This window comes from Haematobia irritans, chromosome 3 (assembly GCF_050003625.1).
Source record: "Haematobia irritans isolate KBUSLIRL chromosome 3, ASM5000362v1, whole genome shotgun sequence".
NCBI lineage: Eukaryota > Metazoa > Arthropoda > Insecta > Diptera > Muscidae > Haematobia > Haematobia irritans.
Genome location: NC_134399.1, coordinates 223,029,133 through 223,053,807, shown reverse-complemented (window position 1 = coordinate 223,053,807; position 24,675 = coordinate 223,029,133). Strand labels below are relative to the sequence as shown.

The 24,675-nt window shown below is 31.6% G+C and overlaps 1 protein-coding gene across 2 annotated transcripts in view; it reads left to right on the top strand.

Moving 5' to 3' along the window:
* Rip11 (Rab11 interacting protein) overlaps window positions 1–23,431 on the top strand; it is a 59,048-nt gene extending 35,617 nt beyond the window's left edge. The window contains exons 2-7 of one of the 2 annotated variants that reach the window (XR_012721109.1): window positions 13,798–13,942; window positions 14,005–15,719; window positions 16,216–16,370; window positions 16,442–16,602; window positions 20,461–20,641; window positions 22,895–23,431. Coding sequence is in view for 1 of the 2 variants with exons in the window: in XM_075303160.1 (XP_075159275.1) it covers window positions 13,798–13,942; window positions 14,005–15,719; window positions 16,216–16,370; window positions 16,442–16,602; window positions 22,895–22,901 (2,183 nt within the window). In the remaining variant the exon portion in view is untranslated. The remainder of the gene's footprint in view (window positions 1–13,797; window positions 13,943–14,004; window positions 15,720–16,215; window positions 16,371–16,441; window positions 16,603–20,460; window positions 20,642–22,894) is intronic. The other variant, XM_075303160.1, reaches the window with a different exon arrangement.
* Window positions 23,432–24,675: the final 1,244 nt, after the last annotated feature.

Sequence of the window (24,675 nt, the reverse complement as noted above, 5' to 3'; positions counted from 1 at the left end):
CTCCATCACTACACTCCTGAGTCCAATCGACTGTCGGCTGAGTGGACAGCGACCGGTGAACCGTCTCCGAAGCGTGGAGAGACTCAAAAGTCCGCTGGCAAAGTAATGGCCTCTGTTTTTTGGGATGCGCATGGAATAATTTTTATCGATTATCTTGAGAAGGGAAAAACCATCAACAGTGACTATTATATGGCGTTATTGGAGCGTTTGAAGGTCGAAATCGCGGCAAAACGGCCCCATATGAAGAAGAAAAGAGTGTTGTTCCACCAAGACAACGCACCGTGCCTCAAGTCATTGAGAACACACAAAAAATTTTTTTCTGATTCAATCACGAAATTAATTGATCCAATTAATTTTTAATTGAAATGTCTTCAATCACAGAAATGATAGTATAAATTAAAAAATTAATTGAAGGTCAATTAAAAAATTAATTGATACTATTATTTTTGTGATTGATTTTTGATTCAATTAAAAAATTTGTTGAATCAATTAATTTCGTGATTGAATCAGAAAAAAAATTTTTGTGTGTTCTCAATGAAATTAAAATTTTAATTGGAAAAATTTTCGTGAAATTTTTTTGTGTGAACGATGACAAAAATTCATAAATTGGGCTTCGAATTGCTTCCCCACCCACCGTATTCTCCAGATCTGGCCCCCAGCGACTTTTTCTTGTTCTCAGACCTCAAAACGATGCTCGCAGGGAAAAATTGGCTGCAATGAAGAGGTGATCGCCGAAACTGAGGCCTATTTTGAGGCAAAACCGAAGCAGTACTACCAAAATGGTATCAAAAAATTGGAAGGTCGTTATAATCGTTGTATCGCTCTTGAAGGGAACTATGTTGAATAATAAAAACGACCGGGGACTTATCAGCCAACCTGTTATAGTCCATATGCAAGATAGAAACTTAACTGCTGAAAATTTGTCAGCTATAATTAACCGGAGAAAAGATATTTACATTTTATTTTCTGCTAACTGGCAGTTAAAGCCTAACAGAGCTACATGAAAAATGGGCCTTAGTCTTCCGAATTTGATTAAAAAGTTAATTGTATCAATTAATTTTTTAATTGAAAAAATTTCAAATTCAATTAACTTTTTAATTGGAAATATTGGTGATTTTTTTTTTCTGTGTATATATTCCATGTGTGAGTTAGGAACTTTACTGCTGATCATTTCTCAGTTAAAGTGTATCGGAGGAAATATACTTATAATTTGCTTTCTGCTAACTGGCAGTTAAATCCTAACTACATGAAAATTGCCGTTAATATTTCTAGTTTGACTAAAAAAATAATTTATAACATTTTTCATTAAAAATTTTCCAGCTTCAATCATCATTTTAATTATTTTGGTATTATTTTCTGTGTAGTGGCGACCTGTTGCTTCAAATTCTCGTTTGGGGTCTATAATTATGTATATGATATCTATGTAAGATGTAACATGTAACACTACGATTTATTAACAAATTTAGTACATTGGCTCCCCTTAATTTATTGTTGGTTGAGAATTCCTTTATTCCCATGCCGCCTACATGCGTCTATCACAATGATATTAAAAATTATTTTACAGGAATTACATTGAATTAACCCAAAATACCATATTTTGAAAATTCCATTTGTGCACAATTTAAACGAGAGCTCTTTATCGCTCTTATCTCTTGCTCTTAGGTAGGTTTTTATCGCCGAGTTTAAAATAACAGAAAAAAAATGTCTATTATTCATAACATTTATGAGTCAAGTGCAGTAGCAGTGCTGCAGCGTCTGCCTTAATCAAAGTCAACAAATAAAACGAATTTTCGTATTTGCTATACACCTGATTTTTGTTTTTTTACTTTCCATTCGATTGTAATTTCTTTTATCGAGGTTTGGTTTCTGCATTCATGATTGGGCAATTTTTAGTTGACGTATTGCTGATGACTTTTGGGGTGAGATTTTTAGTGGCGACGTCATTTAAATGCAAGTGATCGTGCTATGAGCCAATGATTACTAGACGGTTAAGCCAAAAAATGTTTTTTTTTTTTTATTTATCGAAAAAATTGTGAGGTGATACGCAAGTAATTTGTCTAGTTTTTTGAATTGGTAATTATGGCAATGACATAGGGGATTTGTTCCGCTGTTTTTATGGAGTTTTTGTTTCGTTTTTTTTTTTTTCTGAACATCAACAACTACCCGATGCAAATGCTCATTTTTCCAAAGTCTTAAAGAGTGTCATTTTCTGTTGTTATTTGAATCGCATGTCTTTAGAAAGGCAGCACAATTGTTGTGATTTATTTGGATGGCTGGTTGGCTGGCATATACCTGGGGAAGACCATTCGTGCTCGTGTGGCAATGGTCATTGTCATCAGTAACACTTGAGCAACGTGATTTGAAACATAAACATTAAACATGGTGATGATAAAGCTATTATTTTGAGATTAGATAAAAAAATTTCTCCGGAATTAGCATATGATTTGTATGCCGATCTTTGAGATGTGGCAGTAAGCCATTTATGTTTTTTTCTAGTAGAAATACACTCCAAAAATTCTACTTGGAATCGAAGATATTAAATTTTATATGTGAATATGAAAGCATGGACGTGTCTTTTTGTGGAAGCATGTCATCCTCGAATCAAGGCTTCACTTAGGTTGGTGCATAACCTCACAGAAAAAAGTGTCACCAAAAAATGTTCACCAGGGGTATAATAGGTTAGGTTAGGTGCAAACCTCGAAAATGTAATATAAATGATGTAAGGGAAAATAAATCCGTATATGAAAATTCGTTTCAGCGCCACCTATATGTGAAAAAATGAGTTATATACGAATAAAATTTTTTTTTTTGCGATATAATCCTCCGTAGAAATTGGCACAAATTGGCCAAACGGGAAGAGATAGAAAAGCCAAATTTTAACCAAAGATAAACTGAAACGATGGAATTAAAACCTTTTGTCAGAAATCTTCCGAATCGGAGTAATGTTGCATATACGAAACAGAGAGAAAAGTGACCACTGTGGCCAAATGGAAAAAGATGGGGTTCCAGATTTATATGTGAAATATAGATATTTTAGTGCTCTATCCGATGGTAAAAACGGATATTGCGAAATGTGTTTGGGAGTCTCAATATATGGCTTGGAAAAAAGTGGACGCACTGCTCCCGGAGAGAAAAGTGACCACTGTGGCCAAATGGAAAAAGATGGGGTTCCAGATTTATATGTGAAATATAGATATTTTAGTGCTCTATCCGATGGTAAAAACGGATATTGCGAAATGTGTTTGGGAGTCTCAATATATGGCTTGGAAAAAAGTGGACGCACTGCTCCTGGAGAGAAAAGTGACCACTGTGGCCAAATGGAAAAAGATGGGGTTCCAGATTTATATGTGAAATATAGATATTTTAGTGCTCTATCCGATGGTAAAAACGGATATTGCGAAATGTGTTTGGGAGTCTCAATATATGGCTTGGAAAAAAGTGGACGCACTGCTCCTGGAGAGAAAAGTGACCACTGTGGCCAAATGGAAAAAGATGGGGTTCCAGATTTATATGTGAAAGATAGATATTTTAATGCTCTATCCGATGGTAAAAACGGATACAGCTAAATGTGTTTGGGAGTCTCAATATATGGCTTGGAAAAAAGTGGACGCACTTCACCTCAAGAGAAAAGTGACCACTGTGGCCAAATGGAAAAAGATGGGGTTCCAGATTTATATGTGAAATATAGATATTTTAGTGCTCTATCCGATGGTAAAAACGGATATTGCGAAATGTGTTTGGGAGTCTCAATATATGGCTTGGAAAAAAGTGGACGCACTGCTCCTGGAGAGAAAAGTGACCACTGTGGCCAAATGGAAAAAGATGGGGTTCCAGATTTATATGTGAAATATAGATATTTTAGTGCTCTATCCGATGGTAAAAACGGATATTGCGAAATGTGTTTGGGAGTCTCAATATATGGCTTGGAAAAAAGTGGACGCACTGCTCCTGGAGAGAAAAGTGACCACTGTGGCCAAATGGAAAAGGATGGGGTTCCAGATTTATATGTGAAGATAGATATTTTAATGCTCTATCCGATGGTAAAAACGGATACAGCTAAATGTGTTTGGGAGTCTCAATATATGGCTTGGAAAAAAGTGGACGCACTTCACCTCAAGAGAAAAGTGACCACTGTGGCCAAATGGAAAAAGATGGGGTTCCAGATTTATATGTGAAAGATAGATATTTTAATGCTCTATCCGATGGTAAAAACGGATACAGCTAAATGTGTTTGGGAGTCTCAATATATGGCTTGGAAAAAAGTGGACGCACTTCACCTCAAGAGAAAAGTGACCACTGTGGCCAAATGGAAAAAGATGGGGTTCCAGATTTATATGTGAAAGATAGATATTTTAATGCTCTATCCGATGGTAAAAACGGATACAGCTAAATGTGTTTGGGAGTCTCAATATATGGCTTGGAAAAAAGTGGACGCACTTCACCTCAAGAGAAAAGTGACCACTGTGGCCAAATGGAAAAAGATGGGGTTCCAGATTTATATGTGAAAGATAGATATTTTAATGCTCTATCCGATGGTAAAAACGGATACAGCTAAATGTGTTTGGGAGTCTCAATATATGGCTTGGAAAAAAGTGGACGCACTTCACCTCAAGAGAAAAGTGACCACTGTGGCCAAATGGATAGAGCATTAAAATATCTATATATCACATATAAATCTGGAACCCCATCTTTTTCCATTTGGCCACAGTGGTCACTTTTCTCTTGAGGTGAAGTGCGTCCACTTTTTTCCAAGCCATATATTGAGACTCCCAAACACATTTCGCAATATCCGTTTTTACCATCGGATAGAGCACTAAAATATCTATATTTCACATATAAATCTGGAACCCCATCTTTTTCCATTTGGCCACAGTGGTCACTTTTCTCTTGAGGTGAAGTGCGTCCACTTTTTTCCAAGCCATATATTGAGACTCCCAAACACATTTAGCTGTATCCGTTTTTACCATCGGATAGAGCATTAAAATATCTATATTTCACATATAAATCTGGAACCCCATCTTTTTCCATTTGGCCACAGTGGTCACTTTTCTCTTGAGGTGAAGTGCGTCCACTTTTTTCCAAGCCATATATTGAGACTCCCAAACACATTTAGCTGTATCCGTTTTTACCATCGGATAGAGCATTAAAATATCTATCTTTCACATATAAATCTGGAACCCCATCTTTTTCCATTTGGCCACAGTGGTCACTTTTCTCTCCAGGAGCAGTGCGTCCACTTTTTTCCAAGCCATATATTGAGACTCCAAACACATTTCGCAATATCCGTTTTTACCATCGGATAGAGCACTAAAATATCTATATTTCACATATAAATCTGGAACCCCATCTTTTTCCATTTGGCCACAGTGGTCACTTTTCTCTTGAGGTGAAGTGCGTCCACTTTTTTCCAAGCCATATATTGAGACTCCCAAACACATTTAGCTGTATCCGTTTTTACCATCGGATAGAGCATTAAAATATCTATCTTTCACATATAAATCTGGAACCCCATCTTTTTCCATTTGGCCACAGTGGTCACTTTTCTCTCCAGGAGCAGTGCGTCCACTTTTTTCCAAGCCATATATTGAGACTCCCAAACACATTTCGCAATATCCGTTTTTACCATCGGATAGAGCACTAAAATATCTATATTTCACATATAAATCTGGAACCCCATCTTTTTCCATTTGGCCACAGTGGTCACTTTTCTCTCTGTTTCGTATATGCAACATTACTCCGATTCGGAAGATTTCTGGCAAAAGGTTTTAATTCCAATCGAAAGCTATCGTTTCAGTTTATCTTTGGTTAAAATTTGGCTTTTCTATCTCTTCCCGTTTGGCCAATTTGTGCCAATTTCTACGGAGGATTATATCGCAAAAAAAAATTTTTATTCGTATATAACTCATTTTTTCACATATAGGTGGCGCTGAAACGAATTTTCATATACGGATTTATTTTCCCTTACATATATAAATGTCATAAAAGTAGTAAATGGCATAAACCCTCGCGGCTTTTTTTTTAATTTTTGTTTTCAATATTTATACGTATTTATGAATTTGTAAATTTTTTAATATTAATATTTTGAAACTTTTCTCATAAGATTTTTTTAATAACAGAACATACACTTGAAAAAAGTTTGAATTCAACTCGTTTTCAAATTGTTGAAACCGTGTGGAACATAAGGAGTTTTCATGACAGCGCGAAATGTCAAACGCCTAGTTTGCCGCTTCAATAAAGTCGGTTCTGGACAACATTTAATTTTTTCGTATTTTCTTTTTCTCAGAATAAGTCATTCATCAATACAAAAATTGCCAAACCAAATTAAAAAAATAAAATAAATTTCCAAAAAAAAACTAAGTGTTTTACATAGGTTTAGGACGTTTTCGACGTATAGTAAAATACGTCGTCGCAGTCTGATGGACATATATGTCATCTTGCCTACACGAATGAAAAAGACTGTTTATCATAAGTTTGGCTGTAAAAATTATGTAGTTGGAACTCAAAATTTTTAACACATTATTTTTAAGTGCAAGCATATAATGTTCATAAACTAGCATAACATGTTTGCGACATATATGTTTATATGTTTGGGAAATAAAATTTTTGTAGATATAATATGTTTGTTTGCAAACATATATTTATTTAGAAATAGCCTATAAACATATATGTGTTTAGAAAGAGAGACCTAGAGAGCAAGCTGCAAGTAAAAGAATGGCAGTAACCAATTGGGGTATTAAAAATATATACACACAAAGAAAATTTTGTTAAAATTTTTTTCTATCAGTGTATGCCCTAAGGTAATATGTTTGAACAATACAAACAATATTTTGTTTGGACTATTCCTGAAAATATATATGTATGCTTGAAGCAAAATGTGTTTGGGGTATATGTTACAGAAGCGATTTTTTGAGGGCATATGTATTCCATATACCAGTTAAGAACTTAACTGCCGAAAATTTTTCAGTTAAAGTTAACCGAAGAGAAGATTAACTGGAGAGAAGGAAGGAATATGATCACCCCAACCATGTTCCAAGAGCAAAATGTTACTTTTTCACGGAAAACATGTAGCATGTTTGTCGAAACCATGTTCTTTTCTCGCAAATCATGTATCTGATTTCGGAAAGCATGTTATGTTTGACGAGAAAAGAATATTTTTGCGACAAAAATGCTACATTGTCGCTGTGAAAAAGTAACATGGTGCTCTTGAAACATGTTTGAGGTGATCATATTCCTTCATTCTCTGGGTGTAGTTAAAGCCTAACGGAGCAATATGAAAATGACCGTAAATATATTAAACAACAATTCTCATTTATGCAGGCTATATTTCGAGTTCTAGAATGTAGGTTATATCACTCGTACAAGCAAAGAAAAAAAAACGTTTGGAAAACGTGTACCGAAAACGTTTTTCTTTTGTTAGAGTTTTTTTTAAAATTCCTTCGAAAATTTTAAACTTTTATCACCAAAAAAAAAAATTCGTTTGTTACAAAATTGTTATTTTTTCAATTAAAAAAAAATATATTTTTAAACCAAATTTTAAACTTTTGTCACCAAAAAAATTCGTTTGTTACAAAATTGTTATTTTTCCAATAAAAAAATATTTTTAAACCAACAACACAGTCCATTTCGTTTATATAAACCACTGTTCTTTTCTGACTTTAAGTCTTTAATAAGACACATTTTACAGTTCATAGTAAACATTTAATATAGTAGTATGTAATGTTGAACTTTTTTTTATACCCTCCACCATAGGATGGGGGGGATATTAACTTTGTCATTCCGTTTGTAACACATCGAAATATTGCTCTAAGACCCCATAAAGTATATATATTCTGGGTCGTGGTGAAATTCTGAGTCGATCTGAGCATGTCCGTCCGTCCGTCCGTCCGTCTGTTGAAATCACGCTAACTTCCGAACGAAACAAGCTATCGACTTGAAACTTGGCACAAGTAGTTGTTATTGATGTAGGTCGGATGGTATTGCAAATGGGCCATATCGGTCCACTTTTTCGTATAGCCCCCATATAAACGGACCCCCAAATTTGGGTTGCGAGGCCTCTAAGAGAAGCAAATTTTATCCGATGCGGCTGAAATTTGGTACATGGTGTTAGTATATGGTCTCTAACAACCATGCAAAAATTGGTCCAAATCGGTCCATAATTATATATAGCCCCCATATAAACCGATCCCCCGATTTGGCTTGCGAGGCCTCTAAGAGAAGCAAATTTCATCCGTTCCGGCCGAAATTTGGTACATGGTGTTAGTATATGGTCTCTAACAACCATGCAAAAATTGGTTGACATCGGTCCAAAATTATATATAGCCCCCATATAAACCGATCCCCCGATTTGGCTTGCGCAGCCTCTAAGAGAAGCAAATTTCATCCGATCCGGCTGAAATTTGGTACATATATATATATATATATATATATATATATATATATATATATATATATATATATATATATATATATATATATATATATATATATATATATATATATATATATATATATATATATATATATATATATATATATCATATCAAGTTCATAATTGTATACAGCCCCCATAGTTCAATTCTGGCTCTCTACGTACCGTGCAAAAAGTCCATATCGATTCGTAATTATTTGTAGACTTAACTATACATAACTTTTTTGCCTAATATATACCACGTATGGACTAACTCACAATTTAGAAAACAATATTAAGAAGTTTTAAGATACCACAACCCAAGTATTTCGGTTGTGGATTACAGTCTTTCGTAGAAGTTTCTATGCAATCCATGGTGGAGGGTACATAAGATTCGGCCTTCGAACGTATACGGCCTACACTTGTTTTTTTTTTTTGAATCTTCCGAACATATCTGGAATATATTTAAAAAACAAAAACTTGTTGGTGTTTGCTCGAAGCAGGGATCGAACCCACGACCCTTGGCATGCAAGGCGGACGTAGCAACCACTGCTCCATGGTGCCCAACTAAATGTATGTTTCTGTTAAATTAAGTTTGTTTAATCGGCTCGTGGGCGCCGTAAGCTATGCTATATAAATATAACTTATATGGATAATTGTCTATTGATGACAATAACGGCTACATAGCTCAGTGGATAGTGTGTTGGCTTACAAAGTGCATGGTCCGCGCTTCAATTCTCTGTCCAGGCGAAAGGTACATTAAAAAAATTTATAAAATCGAATAATTTCTTCTACATTGTTTGTATTTCAGAAAAAAGTGATAAGAACTAAAAAACCTCCTGGAAGTGAGAAAGATGTGAGGGAAAATGCAATTAGCCAGAAAATATTGTTTTTTTTTTTTAAAAACAAAACAATTATGAAATTGTTTTTACATCCTGGAAAAGAATAAACGTTTATCACAAAAAGTATATACTTTTCTTCCAAATAAACTTAATTAAAGCAAAAAGCAACGTTCGTTTCTCAACTTTGTCGTTTCGTTTGGTAGGAAAGAATTTTTTTTTGCGTGTAGTATCTCAATATATTGCATCCCAAAAAGTATCTTGTTTTTGCATCATTGACACTATTTTTGTCAAATTTTAAAATTTTGTATTAGTCATCACTCTACTACATAAAAGCCCCCCACCCTCAATCTGATCACATTAACAATTTTAGTTTCAGCTCCAAAAATCTCTTTAGGTTTTAGCAAGCTCCCTGACTTGCTAAATTCATAATAATAATAAAATTTGTATTTCCGTAAAGTTCACATTGAATTTTGTGTCCTTGTAAAATGTTTTAAGCACTGTGATAAAATTCCATTGAAGTTTGGTTTTAATCACCACAATTTTTTTTTGTGTGGCTATTTTGCCAGCATTTCAAATTTCTATTGTGTCGTGAGAAAGTCAAAGTAGCACAGCACACACAATTTCAGTGTGTTTCAGATAAATCCATCCATTAAGCATTCAAAATGGCAAAATGCTGGTTGGGAACGTGGGTCGTTGATGTCGTCTATAAAAAAATCTATGGAATTGGGTTTGGTTGTTTCCCATCTTAGTTTAACGATAATTAAAACTGATGATGTAGTTTGCATGCATCTCTCTATTGGCCAACAAAATAAGGATGGGATCTAGATCTAGAATGTGTCTAAATTTAGGTTTGTCAATATTTTTAATTTTTTCAGTCAATTTTGAATAATCGTCTTGTGGGATTATGATTACAATTCCATAACATTAGTTCAATGATAAAGTCGTTATGATTTCATATAGATTTGGTTTTTGCTTCAACCACTCCACTAACCTACAACAAATTAGTGAAGTCATTTTTCAATGCATTTGAAATTCCTCATATATCATGTACGGATATTATGCATGTAGCAGCTAACATCGTTCATTTAAAATTACATGAAGGTATAATGTTCCGGGCGTTTTAATTTTGCTTATTTTTTTCTGGTCTTTACGTAGTTTGTTTTTCCCCTCAAAAAAAAAAAAAAAAAAACAAAAAAAAAAGCCCAATCTAGAAATATGCGAAAGCATGTGTTCCACACTATTTATAATTGGATACGAATCAAATCACTTTCCAGTTATGGACTGCAATTACACAATACATTAAGAGACGTTTTCCATTGGAGCTCGATTTTATTGTTTGTTTTTCAAAGAGCCCTATATGGGATTGTATATAAATGATTCAAGACCATATGGAAGATGAGTTCGTAATGCTTAATAAAGTATCTTTTTTATTTTGAAAAAAAGAAAAAAAAAAGAATATGGAAAAATTCGGGTTTAGGCTATTGAATGAATGAAAAAGAACAGAATTATGAGGTACGAGTATTATCACAATGGACTGAATAGTCTAAGTGAGCCTGAATCAAATCGGTTTGCCACTTTAACCTATGAGGCATTAGATTTTGATGTGATGGAAAATAAATCCGTATATGAATATTCATTTCAGCGCCGCCTATAGGTGAACAAGAAGAGTTCTGTAGGATATTACTATACTATAAAAAGAGTGCTCCTCCAGAGAAATGTGTCAAAAATAACCTACCAAAATTTGGTAGGTTATTTTGTCAAAATTTTATTTCTATAGAAAATTTTCCTCAAAATTGTATTTCTTATAAAATTTCCCTCAAAATTTATTTCTATAGAAAATTTTCCTGAAATTTTTATTTCTATAGACAATTTCTCTCAAAATTTTATTTCTGTAAAAAATTTGCCTCAACATTTTATTTCTATAGAAAATTTGCCTCAAAATTTAATTTCTATAGAAAATTTTCTTCAAAATTTTATTTCTACAGAAAAATTTCCTCAACATTGTATTTCTATAGAAAATTTCGTCAAAAATTATTTCTATAAAAAATTTTTGTCAAAATTTTATTTCTATAAAAAAATTTTGCCAAATTTTAATTTTTATTTTGACAAGATTTTCTATTTTGTCAAAATTTTATTTCTATAGAAAACTTTGTCAAAATTTTATTTCAATAGCAAAATTATGTCAAACAATTATTTCTATAGAAAATTTTGTCAAAAAATTATTTCCATAGAAAATTTTGCCAAAATTTCATTTCTATAGAAAATTTTGTCAAAATTTTATTTCTATAGAAAATTTTGTCAAAATTTTATTTCTATAGAAAATTTTATCAAAAATTTTATTTCTATAGAAAATTTTGTCAAAATTTTATTTCTATAGAAAATTTTGTCAAAATTTTATTTCTATAGAAAATTTTGTCAAAATTTTATTTGTATAGAAAATTTTGTCAAACAATTATTTCTATAGAAAATTTTGTCAAAATTTTATTTCTATAGAAAATTTTGTCAAAATTTTATTTGTATAGAAAATTTTGTCAAAATTTTATTTGTATAGAAAATTTTGTCAAAATTTTATTTCTATAGAAAATTTTGTCAAAAAATTATTTCCATAGAAAATTTTGCCAAAATTTCATTTCTATGAAAAATTTTGTCAAAATTTTATTTCTATAGGAAATTTTGTTAAACTTTTATTTCTATAGAAAATTTTGTCAACATTTTATTTCTATAAAAAATTTTGTCAAAATTTTATTTCTAAATTTTATTTGTCAAAATTGTATTTCTTATAGAAAATTTTGTCAAAATTGTATTTCTTATAGAAAATTTTGCCAAAAAAAATTATTTCTATAGAAAATTTTGTCAAAATTTTATTTCTATAGAAAATGTTCCCATAAAGAAAATTTTGTCAAAAAATTATTTCTATAGAAATTTTTGTCAAACAAATTATTTCTATAGAAAATTTAGTCAAACAAATTATTTCCATAGAAAATTCGAAAAAAATACATTTACCAAAAATCTACCAAACTTGAAAAAATCAAAATTTTATTTCTATAGAAAACTTTGTCAAAATTTCATTTCTATAGAAAATTTTGTCAAAATTTTATTTCTATAGAAAATTTTGTCAAAATGTTATTTCTTTATCAAAATTTTGTCAAAATTTTATTTCAATAAAAATTTTCTCAAAATTTTATTTTTATAGAATATTTTTCTCAAAATTTTATTTCTATAGAAACTTTTGTCAAAAAAAATTATTTCTATAGAAAATTTTGTCAAAATTTTATTTCTATAGAAAATGTTCCCATAAAGAAAATTTTGTCAAAAAATTATTTCTATAGAAAATTTTGTCAAACAAATTATTTCCACAGAAAATATGGCAACATTTTATTTCAATAAAAAAATTTGTCAAAAAATTTTTTCTAAATATAGAAAATTTTGTCAAAATTTTATTTCTATAGAAACTTTTGTCATTTTTTTTTTCTATAGAAAATTTTGTCAAAATTTTATTTCTATAGAAAATTTTGTCAAAATTTTATTTCATTAGAAAATTTTGTCAAAATTTTTCTATAGAAATAAAATTATGAGAAAATTTTCTAATGAAATAAAATTTTCTCATAATTTTATTTCTATAGAAAACTTTGTCAAAAAATTATTTCTATAGAAAATTTTGTCAAAATATTAATTCTATAAAAAATTTTGTCAAAATTTTATTTCTATAAAACATTTTCTATTTCTATAGAAAATTTTGTCAAAATTTTATTTATCAAAATTTTATTTCTATGGAAAATTTTGCAAAATTTTATTTCAATAAAAAATTTCCTCAATTTTTTTTCTTTACAAAAATTTTTTCAAAATTTTATTTTTATAGAAGATTTTCCTCAAATTTTTATTTCTATAGAAAATTTTGTCAACATTCTATTACTATAGAAAATTTTTCTATAGCAAAATTTTCTATTACTATAGAAAATTTTTCTATAGCAAAATTTTGTCAAAATTTTATTTCTATAGCAAAATAGAAAATTTTGTCAAAATTTTATTTCTATAGCAAAATAGAAAATTTTGTCAAAATTTTATTTCTATAGCAAAATAGAAAATTTTATCAAAATTTTATTTCTATAGCAAAATTTTGTCAAAATTTTATTTCTATAGAAACTTTTGTCAAAATTTTATTTCTACATAAAATTTTGTCATATTTCTATAGACAATTTTGTCATTTTTTGGGGTCTACAATTCTGATGGGTCAATATTCTGATATAGCTCCACTATCGCCTGATCCCAATTACAGTTTTTCAGGACCATGAAGCCTTATTTTTTTATCTGAATTTCCTGTTGCTTTCAGCCTACAAATATATGTGCCAATCGGGTATGGGTCCATATTCTGATGTATTCTCCACATCGGACCGATTACAGATTTTCTCTTCTTGAGCTTATTTAAGGTTGGGCCCAATCGTCTTTCGGTCATATAAATTTGTTTTTACTATTTGGAAATAACAAATAATATTAATTTTCTTAAAAATCGTAATAGTAAAAATAATTATTTATTTTTTATATTTACAGTACGGGCTGCCCGTGGTCTACTATGTAAGGGGAAAAACAATACCAACAATTGCTTTGTCACAATTGCCCTGGGTAAAGAGAAATATCAGACATCAGTGAAAGAGAAAGCAGAGACCAATGTCAGTTGGAATGAGGAATGTGAACTGTAAGTATTTTGGAATTTTTGGAAAATCCCAATAATATCCCTCTTCCATATTTTGTTTTCAGCAAAATTCCCGATCAAGGTAATCGCGCCGAATTGGTCTTAACATGTCTGCATCGTAATAATTTAGGTATTGATGAATTTCTTGGCCAAGTTACCTTACCTCTCAATGAGATGGATGATCGTGCCAGAGCGAAATGGTATAGACTGGAAAGTAAACCGGGCAAAGAGAAAAAGAATAAAGATCGCGGTGAATTGGATGTTCTAATATCGTTCACCGTCAAATCTGGATCATTGACTGATCTCAGTAAGAAAGAGAAACACAAGTCTTCCATAGGCCAGTTGGCATCATCTGTAGGCGGTAGTTTGTTGTCAATTGGAACAATTGAAAAGCGTAAAGGTATCAAGAAAATTGCCAAAAAGTTTGGGTCCAAATTGCATTTGCCTGGAAGCAAAAAGAAAAATCAAGAGGATGATAATATGTCCTACACTGGCTCTTTTGCCAGCATAGGTACTCCCAACCGGATTCGCGTGCAAGACAGTGATGAGGAGGATGATTTTCAATTTGACAAACTATCACAGAAGAGTTCGGTTAGTTCTCTTAATTTGCGCGACAACCTCAATACACCTTCGACAAATTATGCACCGAAAAATCCATCTCCACTAATGGGTTCAACCGGTAAAGGTAAGGACCATCTAAAGTACGATGGATCAGACAACCTCAGTGTGGATCCGGAATTGGAAGAAATTGAAAGTGAAATTAGTATTCGAGCCCGAACTTTACCGCCCCCATCGAAACCTCCACGCACACCTCAATTAGATACTGCAGGTGGTGATATAAGACAAAATAGTCGTAATAAAACCGAATTGGATGAATGGGAATCCAAGCTATATGGAAGTAGTGCCGGTAATTCAGATTCTCTGAAACGTCGTTCTTGGGAACCCGTAGCAGTTCCTCTCTCATCTACGATTGTCAGTGAGGAGGAGACTTCGGCCACCGAAGAGCCAGAAGTTATTGGCAAATCTATATTACCTCCTCTTAGGGAAACAAATACTCCAGAAACCTTAAGTGATAGTTCCTCTAGTAGTGACTCAGAGCCAGAGGAAGTTCCAGAAATTACTAAAACGGTAGAAATGGAAGTGCCCGTTGCACCAAAAAAACCCACAGATCTCTTAATCACACCTACCACGAATACCAATGGTCATGGTAGTAGAAAGGATTCTCTATTGTCGCCGGATGAGGAAAAGAATGAGTTTGCCAAATTTAATGCATCTTTCGCAAAATTCGAGCAAAAACATGGTGCTAAAGTTTTCGATATAGGAGAGGAGACGAATAATTTCCTTAGAAATGAATCCAGAGTAGCGACAAAAACTCCTTCACCACCACAGCCCAAACCCAGACCCAGAAATCCAACTATCCTAGAAAATGAGGAAAAACAGACAACGGCCGAGGAGGAGAGACAACGTTTGCGTAGAGCTGCCGAAGATGCCAAACTTGAGGCTGAACTGGAAGCCAATGAAAAACGTTTGCGTGAAGAAGAACAGGCTCTTCAAAAAGAATTGGCCCAACGCGAAGAAGAAAAACGACGAGAGGCCAAACGCCGCGAAGAAGATCTTAGAATATTGAATTTCTCCAAACGTCTGGTAGCACATGAAGATCAGGAAGAAAAACAGGCACCCTCCCATGTGCCCGAGGAAGCAAAACCCATTGAACAATCAGAGGAAAAAAAAGAAAAGAAAGAGGTTAAGGGACGTTCATCGCTGAGCTTCAACCATCGAGGTGAGCGTGTGAGAGAGTGATCGGCGTTTTGAGAGATGTGGATGTTTTGTTTGTGGCGAAAGGAAAAGTGAAACACCAAGCTTTTTGTGTTAACCCCTTCCGACATATTTTAATTCCCTCATATACTATTTCCCATCCCCACTGGAGCAGTTGTCTATCCAATGAAATACATTTTTGGTTTTTCTTTATTTATGATTTTTTTTTTTGGGTCTTATAGATAGGCATATTAGCATTATTGATTAGTTCACATTGTAGTGTGTCCTTTGACCCAACAACCACTAAAACAAATATCAATTCATACCATGGAATGCTTTCGCTCTTTCTCTAAAAATCCTTTAAATGCACCACAAACACAAAACATTCATGACACTCATATACGCATGATTATTCTTAGTAGCGACTTTGTTGTTGTCTCATTGCTTTTGAATGTAGTTAACCTAGAGTTGCTTAGTTATTTCTTAGATCTTAATATGGCTTTAAATTCCCTATATTGCAGAAAAACAACAAAATACTGTAAGTACAGTGTCCACACCTAGTCCTAAAAACAATGAACGTATTATCATCGGTCATGAAAAGTCTTCTACGCAGGCAGAGAGACGTGCAGAAATATCAGCAGCTTTAGCCAAAAAATACGAAGGAAAATCCCGAGAGGTATGGTATATGGGAAATTTATAATTGTTTGTTTTAATCTTCAAGAGTATTTTGTTTTTGTATTATTTTAGGAACTTATGCTGATAGCTAATGGCATGGAAAATGAAGCTTTGATACAAAGACAACGTGTTAAAGAGTTGGAAGACTATTTGGATAATTTACTATTAAGAGTAATGGAAACACAACCAAAATTATTGCAAAATCCTTATTCACGTACCACATCGGCCAAGAGGTATGTAAAAAGCTAATCATAATATCTTAAGGGATAGTGGCATCATTAAAATTTCATTCCTATCTGGCATTTTGTCTGTTTGTGCTTCCTGTTTTATGTTATTTAATTTAACTCTCTTTTTTTAATATATGTGGATAGGTCTCCACTGCAGGCCTAATAATATAAGCATGTGCCTTGCAATATGTGACATGTCTAACAAGTAATAATTCGGGCTGCCACTTTAACCTTTTCAACCTAACGACTGCACTTTGGTAATTTATTCATTTAAAGTTGAGATCCGACAACTATCATATTGATACAGGAAATCTTGTCCAAGCATTGCAACCAGCAGCTACCATTTTCTGCCGAATTATACATTGTTAATAAATTCAATATAATACCACGCGCTTACCCCCACAATGTCGGGAATACCAGCCCAATGAAATTTGTAAGCGGTTTCACACAGTGCGAGACATATACTAATCTTGGTTTTGAAAATAGCTGAGACCGCTGCTAATGTGTGAAATCACCGGACAGTGAGCCTGAAATTAAATCGATTGCCTCCAAATTAAAATTAAATATCCTCCCTGATATAATGCCCTTGTTGGCGGATTTGGGTCTATTGGGTTGAAGTCTACACACACAATTTTTTTCTGATTCAATCACGAAATTAATTGATCCAATTAATTTTTTAATTGAAATGTCTTCAATCACGAAAATGATAGTATGATAGTATATAATTGGACATTAATAAATAATTAATTAAAAAATTTCAATTAATTTTTTAATTGATTCAATTAAAAATTTCATTAATGTTGATTGCAAACATCAATTTTTTCATTAAAAACGTAACTATTTTCAATGAATTTATTCAATAAATTACTTTTTTAATTTACTTATTCTTCCGAGTTTGATTAAAAAGTTAATTGTAACAGTTAATTTTTTAATTAAAAAATTTTATATTGACTTAAATAACTTAATGTTTCTATCTTGATTAAAAGTATCAATTAATTTTTTGATTGAACATTATTTCAACTTCAATCAATTTTTTAATTGGAAATATTTTGGTGATATTTTTTCTGTGTAACATAGGCGTCATATAGACCGATTCCTTGAGCAACAACAAGTCTCATTCATCCAGTCTTTAAATTAGCAAAATTGTTTTGTTCAGTGGAGCCTAATGATTCAAGTTATGAGAACAAAAGCTTTGGAAATTGGAAAATTTTTTAGATATTGTTTGATTAGCATGTCTACCTTGTCCGCAAAGGTGCATGCCAGGCTCCGACGTAACATTTTTCGTCATTTTTGGAGTGCTAGTGACTAGAGGTGGGAGCGTGACATGAAATTTAAACTAAATCTTGTGAATGCGCGTGGATGTGACTAAACAAAGATATGTCGAGTGCGAGTGTAAATCAAGTTCTGTTCGTGAATGTACTTGATTAAATTCACACACACACATATTAAAATTCATGTTGACGAAAAACATTCACGCTTACGATAAAATTTACGTAGATAAACCAATTCACGCTCACAATAAAAAATGTGCCTTACGTGTCACGAACATTTTCGTGAATCACGAGAAATTTTGCCAGTCATTAAAATTGTCGTGTCTCGAAAAATTTCATAACTCACGAAAAATTTCATAACAGAATTGAAATCTTAAGCATGAGCATGAATTTAATCGTAAACGTGAATTTGTTAGTGAGTGTGATATTTTATCGTGAATCGTGCGTGAGTGTGAGGCATTAAATTTTGTTGGTCACTTCCCACCCACGTGAGTACAAATAAAAAATTTTTATATTTTTCACTCACGTGCACTCCTCTACTAGTGACACTTCTGAGGATTTCAACCAACACCTACTACCACTCAGTGATAAAGAGAAGTTCTCTACTGTGGTATCACAATGGATTGAATAGTTTAACCCTGGACAGTCATCCTTATTTTTTTTACATTAACGTCATCCTTCGTCATTTTGACTACGGCTAATTTCAAGACGCTATAATTTTCATCGTGAGCGAAAAAGTGAACCAAACTTGAATTTATTTTCTTATTCAATTTGGTTTTAAGTAGTATAAAACAAAAATGCATAAAACGGTCGAATTAGTATAACTTAAATTTACCATTTCCCAATAGACTAAAATGCATTTTAAATCGAAAATTAAATTACGTGTCGTCATTTTGACGAATAATGACTGTCTAGGGTTATTGGTTGTTTTTTATACCCTCCACCATAGGATGGGGGTATATTAACTTTGTCATTCCGTTTGTAACACATCGAAATATTGCTCTAAGACCCCATAAAGTATATATATTCTGGGTCGTGGTGAAATTCTGAGTCGATCTGAGCATGTCCGTCCGTCCGTCCGTCTGTTGAAAGTCCGAACGAAACAAGCTATCGACTTGAAACTTGGCACAAGTAGTTGTTATTGATGAAGGTCGGATGGTATTGCAAATGGGCCATATCGGTCCACTTTTACGTATAGCCCCCATATAAACGGACCCCCAAATTTGGCTTGCCGATCCTCTAAGAGAAGCAAATTTCATCCGATCCGGTTGAAATTTTGTACATGGTGTTAGTATATGATCTCTAACAACCATGCAAAAATTGGTCCACATCGGTCAATAATTATATAGCCCCCATATAAACCGATCCCCAGATTTGGCTTGCGGAGCCTCTAAGAGAAGCAAATTTCATCCGATCCGCTTGAAATTAGGTACATGATGTCAGCATATGATCTCTAACAACCATGCAAAAATTGGTCCACATCGGTCCATAATTATATATAGCCCCCATATAAACCGATCCCGAGATTTGGTTTTGGAGCCACTTGGAGGAGCAAATTTCATCCGAGTCAATTGAAATTTGATACATTGTGCTAGTTTATGGCCGATTTGGTTTGCGGAGCCTCTAAGAGAAGCAAATTCCATTCGATCCGACTGAAATTTGGTACATGGTGTTGGTATATGGTATCTAACAACTGTGCAAAAATTGGTCCACATCGGTCCATAATTATATATAGCCCCCATATAAACCGATCACCAGATTTGACCTCCGAAGCCTCTTGGAAGACCAAAATTCATCTGATTCAGTTTAAATTTGGTACGTGGTGGTAGTATATGACATTTAACAACCATGCCAAAAGTGGTCCATATCAGTTCATAATCATATATAGCCCCCATATAAACCGATCCCGAGATTTGGTTTTGGAGCCACAATTTCATCCGAGTCAGTTGAAATTTGATACATTGTGCTAGTATATGGCCGTTAACAGATAAATCGATCCCCAATCACACAAAAATTGGTTCATAATTGTATATAGCCCACATATAAGCAACCCTGATATTTCAATTCTGGTTCTCTACGTACCGTGCAAAAGTCCATATCGATTCGTAATTATTTCTAGACTTACCTATACATACCTTTTTTGTCTAATAAATATCACGTATGGACTAACTAACAATTTAGAAAACGATGTTAAGAAGTTTTAAGATACCACAACCCAATTAATTCGATTATGGGTGACAATCTTTCGTAGAAGTTTCTACGCAATCCATGGTGGAGGGTACATAAGATTCGGCCTGGCCGAACTTACAGCCGTATATACTTGTTTTTTTTATTGTTCTTGGGACATATTTATGCAAAAGCATTAGATTCAATATAAGCTTTATGAATTTCGTTGATTATGTCTTATGCGAATTAATTTCTATTCTATTATGCACGCTTTTTCTTTAAGTTAATTCTAACACAAATCTGTTTCATTTCATTTTGCACAAAATTCATTTAAATGTTGTTGTGATTCGTATTAATTTTAATTAATTTTTTTCTTGTGTTTTTGTTCGTTCTTTCTCCTATGCATTAACTGAAATTTTTAATTTAGTTTTAAAAATTACATCAATATGAATGATTTTCTGTAAGAAAATCAAAAACAAAACTAAGATGCACGCTTAAAACTTACATACTCCTCGTACAACAACAACTGCTACCACTTCTCTGATTATGCATGAACAGAGAATCGAAGCTCTCGCAATTTAAAAAAAATCAATAAAAAACAGGCACAAGTAAGATTCTATTTCAATATTATATAATAACCAAAAACAAAATTAATATTAACATTAACATTAATATAAGCTTTTTAATATATATAATAATAATAATAAAATTAGGGCCTATATTATTTATCAGAAATATGGTTCATGTTAAATTGAAGGAAATTTATAGATTGTGGATCTTTTCGGAAATGCAATGTTGCGCTGCAACTGCTGGGAAATTTTTAATTTGTTGCTAAGCTTTTCAGATGTTGCACATGCTTATTTGTTGCTTATTTTTTTGTTTTCAACATAGAATGCGAAAACATCAAAAATGAAAAAAATCTTAATTTTTAGATGTTTCTCCAAACAAACTCGTTTATTGCTTTTAAAAAGTGCAATTTATTACGACAAAAAGGTTGTAGAAAGACATGAAAATTGCGAAAGTCCATTTGACTCCATTTCCACCCAACAAATTTTGGAAATAGAAAAGTAGTATTAGAAATAACTAATGCATGATGTTTGCGCATAATATGTTTGGTCATAGACCAATTAAATATAAGACATCTCAAATGAATTCACAGAGCTGTAGTTTGTCTGCACACCGTAGAGGGCTCTTTTTCGTCTGCAATTGAGTGATTTTTTAATTTGGCTTTATTTTTGTTTTCTTTCCTTTGTTCTCTTGATGAAACACAAAATATTGTAAAAGCTTATAAAATTTGATCCATTCACACCTTTTTTGTAATGCAAATTGGCTGCTTTGTACGGTAATTCTTGTTTTCCAAAAAGAAATTGAGTCACTTGACTGCGCAATTGAGTGGAATGACTGCGCTCTGCAAGTAAACAAAACCATGGTGAATTCACTTGAGATGTCTATACCTTCCTTGGTCTATGATTCTATATTCGGACTCGGCTATAAAAAGGAGGTCCATTGTCATTGAGCTTAACAAGGAATCGGGCAGCACTCAGTGATAAGAGAGAAATTCACCACTGTGGTATCACAATGGACTGAATAGTCTAAGTGAGCCTGATACATCGGGCTGCCTAACCTATACTCACATTCAAAATCCAAAGATTTCTCCTTCCCTTAAGGATTTTGGTATTGATTCCGAGCCAAAGATGGGTGCTTCTTTGAAACAAAGACATTTTTTAGCGACCTATGGGGCTTTAAATCTAGGATCAATAAAATTCAAATTAGGATACAGGTCTCATTTATGGAATTTTCAATCTCGTTTTGTAATATATAAATAAAGCTATTCACGTATAAACAAATGCTAATTATAACGGATACTTCAAAGTAAAAACGGTTTTCTTAACTCCAAAAAACATTTAAACCAAAGATGCTAAATCGTGGCAATAATTCTTAGCCTATATTTTAAGCGTTTATATCTTAAATCTATAGAATTTTCAATCTCGTTTTGTAATATATAAATAAAGCTATTCACGTATAAACAAATGCTAATTATAACGGATACTTCAAAGTAAAAAATGTTTTCTTAACTCCAAAAAACATTTAAACCAAAGATACTAAATCGTGGCAATCATTCTTAGCCTATATTTGAAGCGTTTATATCTTAAATCTATAGATTCAATATTTCATTTAATTTAAGGACGATTTCTTTGAATCAAAGTTGTGTTTATTTGCTTTAAAGAAAATTGGCCTTAGTTCAAAGATATACGACTTCTACGGAGTGACGCAAATTACCAAAATTTGTGTCCTAAAATTAATAAATTTTATATATTATAAGATAATAAAATTCATTTTAAATAAAATGTCATTATTTTAAAGAAATTTCTCCTTGATATTTTGTAAATTACGCATCCTAAAATTTTTTTCAGTGCAACCTAACCTAAACCGATAAAACTCGATTTCATTAAGAACTTAAGATATGCAATAAGATTTAGGTTAAATCGATTTCTTGATCCTATTATTGATCGACTCGAAAATATGTAGTCGTCGACTCCAAAGTCCATTTGATATGTCACCAACTTTTTTGATGATGGATGATATTATTTATTTTAATTAAATATTTGCAATTAGATTTAGATTTTCTTGTATATCAATTCTTCACTCTTGATTTCAATCTTCAAATTTCATTCAATTTTACCATGTACCACTATCTGCCAATATAATAATAGAAATTGGACTATCTATGAATTCTACAAACGTCTCCCTGACGTTAATACTGGCCTTGTCCTGTTACTTAAAATTAATCTAAGTCAAAAAATTTCAATATCTTAAAAGACATTTTATCTTATTAATTTTTTTTTTATTTTCCTTTCCAGTGGTTGAACGAATATATAACCTGTGAGTTTCTCTCAATGAAGTCCATCCATTCATAGAGTGGTGTTTTCTATGAGATATGCCGAGAAAACATCACAACAACAAATAGAGTAGCATTGAAATTGCCTTGAAACTCATCATCACCATCATCGTCAGCCAATGCAACACATGATGCCTTCGAAGTGCAAAGAAACTAAAGTGCTTTTATTGTAATTTTGTGGAGATCTTTGATATTTTATACAATTATAATTAATTACATACATATAAAACTATTACATATTAATTATAAATTAAAAAAAAAGAACATTAGTAAAATAATAATTATTTACTTATACAAAAATAATTTTATTATGAAATAATTATCTAATAATAACAATAATATTTACACACACATATATATATATATACTATATACAATATGAAGATTTTATTGAAATTGAATTTTCATAACTTTTTAAACAAATCCAGTCGTCCCTTGTTATCTTCAAGAACTCAATGTCACTTATTACTATTGTAATTACAATTTTAAAGTATTCAAAGATATTTGTATTTTAATTTCCATGGACCCCATAATACAAATGGCAAAACAATTGTGTTGAGTAATGTCTTGCATTTTTTTTATGTTACTAATAATTTTAAAAACATTTTGAAATAATAATATAATATATACATAAGTAAGTTTTATCAATATTGAATAGATTTGTTTTGAACTATGTATATGTCCATCCATAAACCAATGTTTTGTTTATATAGTAATTTATTTTCCGATTGTCCCTAATATGCATATAAAAAAAGTATTTCTGATTTGTATTAAAACTAAAACTAATTACTTATCAATTACCACTTGTATATTTCAAAACATAATATTTGTTGGTTTTGCTTTAACTATTACACTATATATAATATTTTATCTAATTGTCACTTTTTTTCCTATTTGTAAATTGGTGTTGACTTTCGCCAAATTTACTTTTTTGTATTTATAATTTTTACTACTGTTAACTTTAAAAACATTTTAAAATATAAAAACTGAAGTAATAAAAAAATAATTATATTTAATAAAAATATTTATGGCTTCTTGTATTTTTACTTAAAAGACTATTTAATCCATTTAAATTACAAAAAAAAATACAATTCGATTAATTTTCTAATCAATTTTTATAGTCGGCCTAAGTCGACCTTTTTATGTTAGGGAAAATCGACTAAGCCGTGTTGCCAGAGAAATTTTTCGGTTTACCATACAAGGACAAAAAAGTTCCCTACTATCCCCCACATTCCAAAAAAAAAAAAATCCCTACGAATTCCCATACAATACTTTTCGTTTTAAAATTTTCTATAGAAAAAAAAAATTGAGAAATTTTCCTATAAAACTAATATATTGACAAAATTTTCTATGGAAATAAAATTTTGACAAAATTTTCTATCGAAATAAAATTTTGACAAAATTTTCTATGGAAATAAAATTTTGACAAACTTTTCTATGGAAATAAAATTTTGACAAAATTTTCTATGGAAATAAAATTTTGACAAAATTTTCTATCGAAATAAAATTTTGACAAAATTTTCTATGGAAATAAAATTTTGACAAAATTTTCTATGGAAATAAAATTTTGACAAAATTTTCTATGGAAATAAAATTTTGATAAAATTTTTCTATGGAAATAAAATTTTGACAAAATTTTCTATAGAAATAAAATTTTCTTTAGAAATACAATTTTGACAACATTTTCTATAGAAATAAAATTTTGACAAAATTCTCTATGAAATAAAATTTTGAAAAAAAATT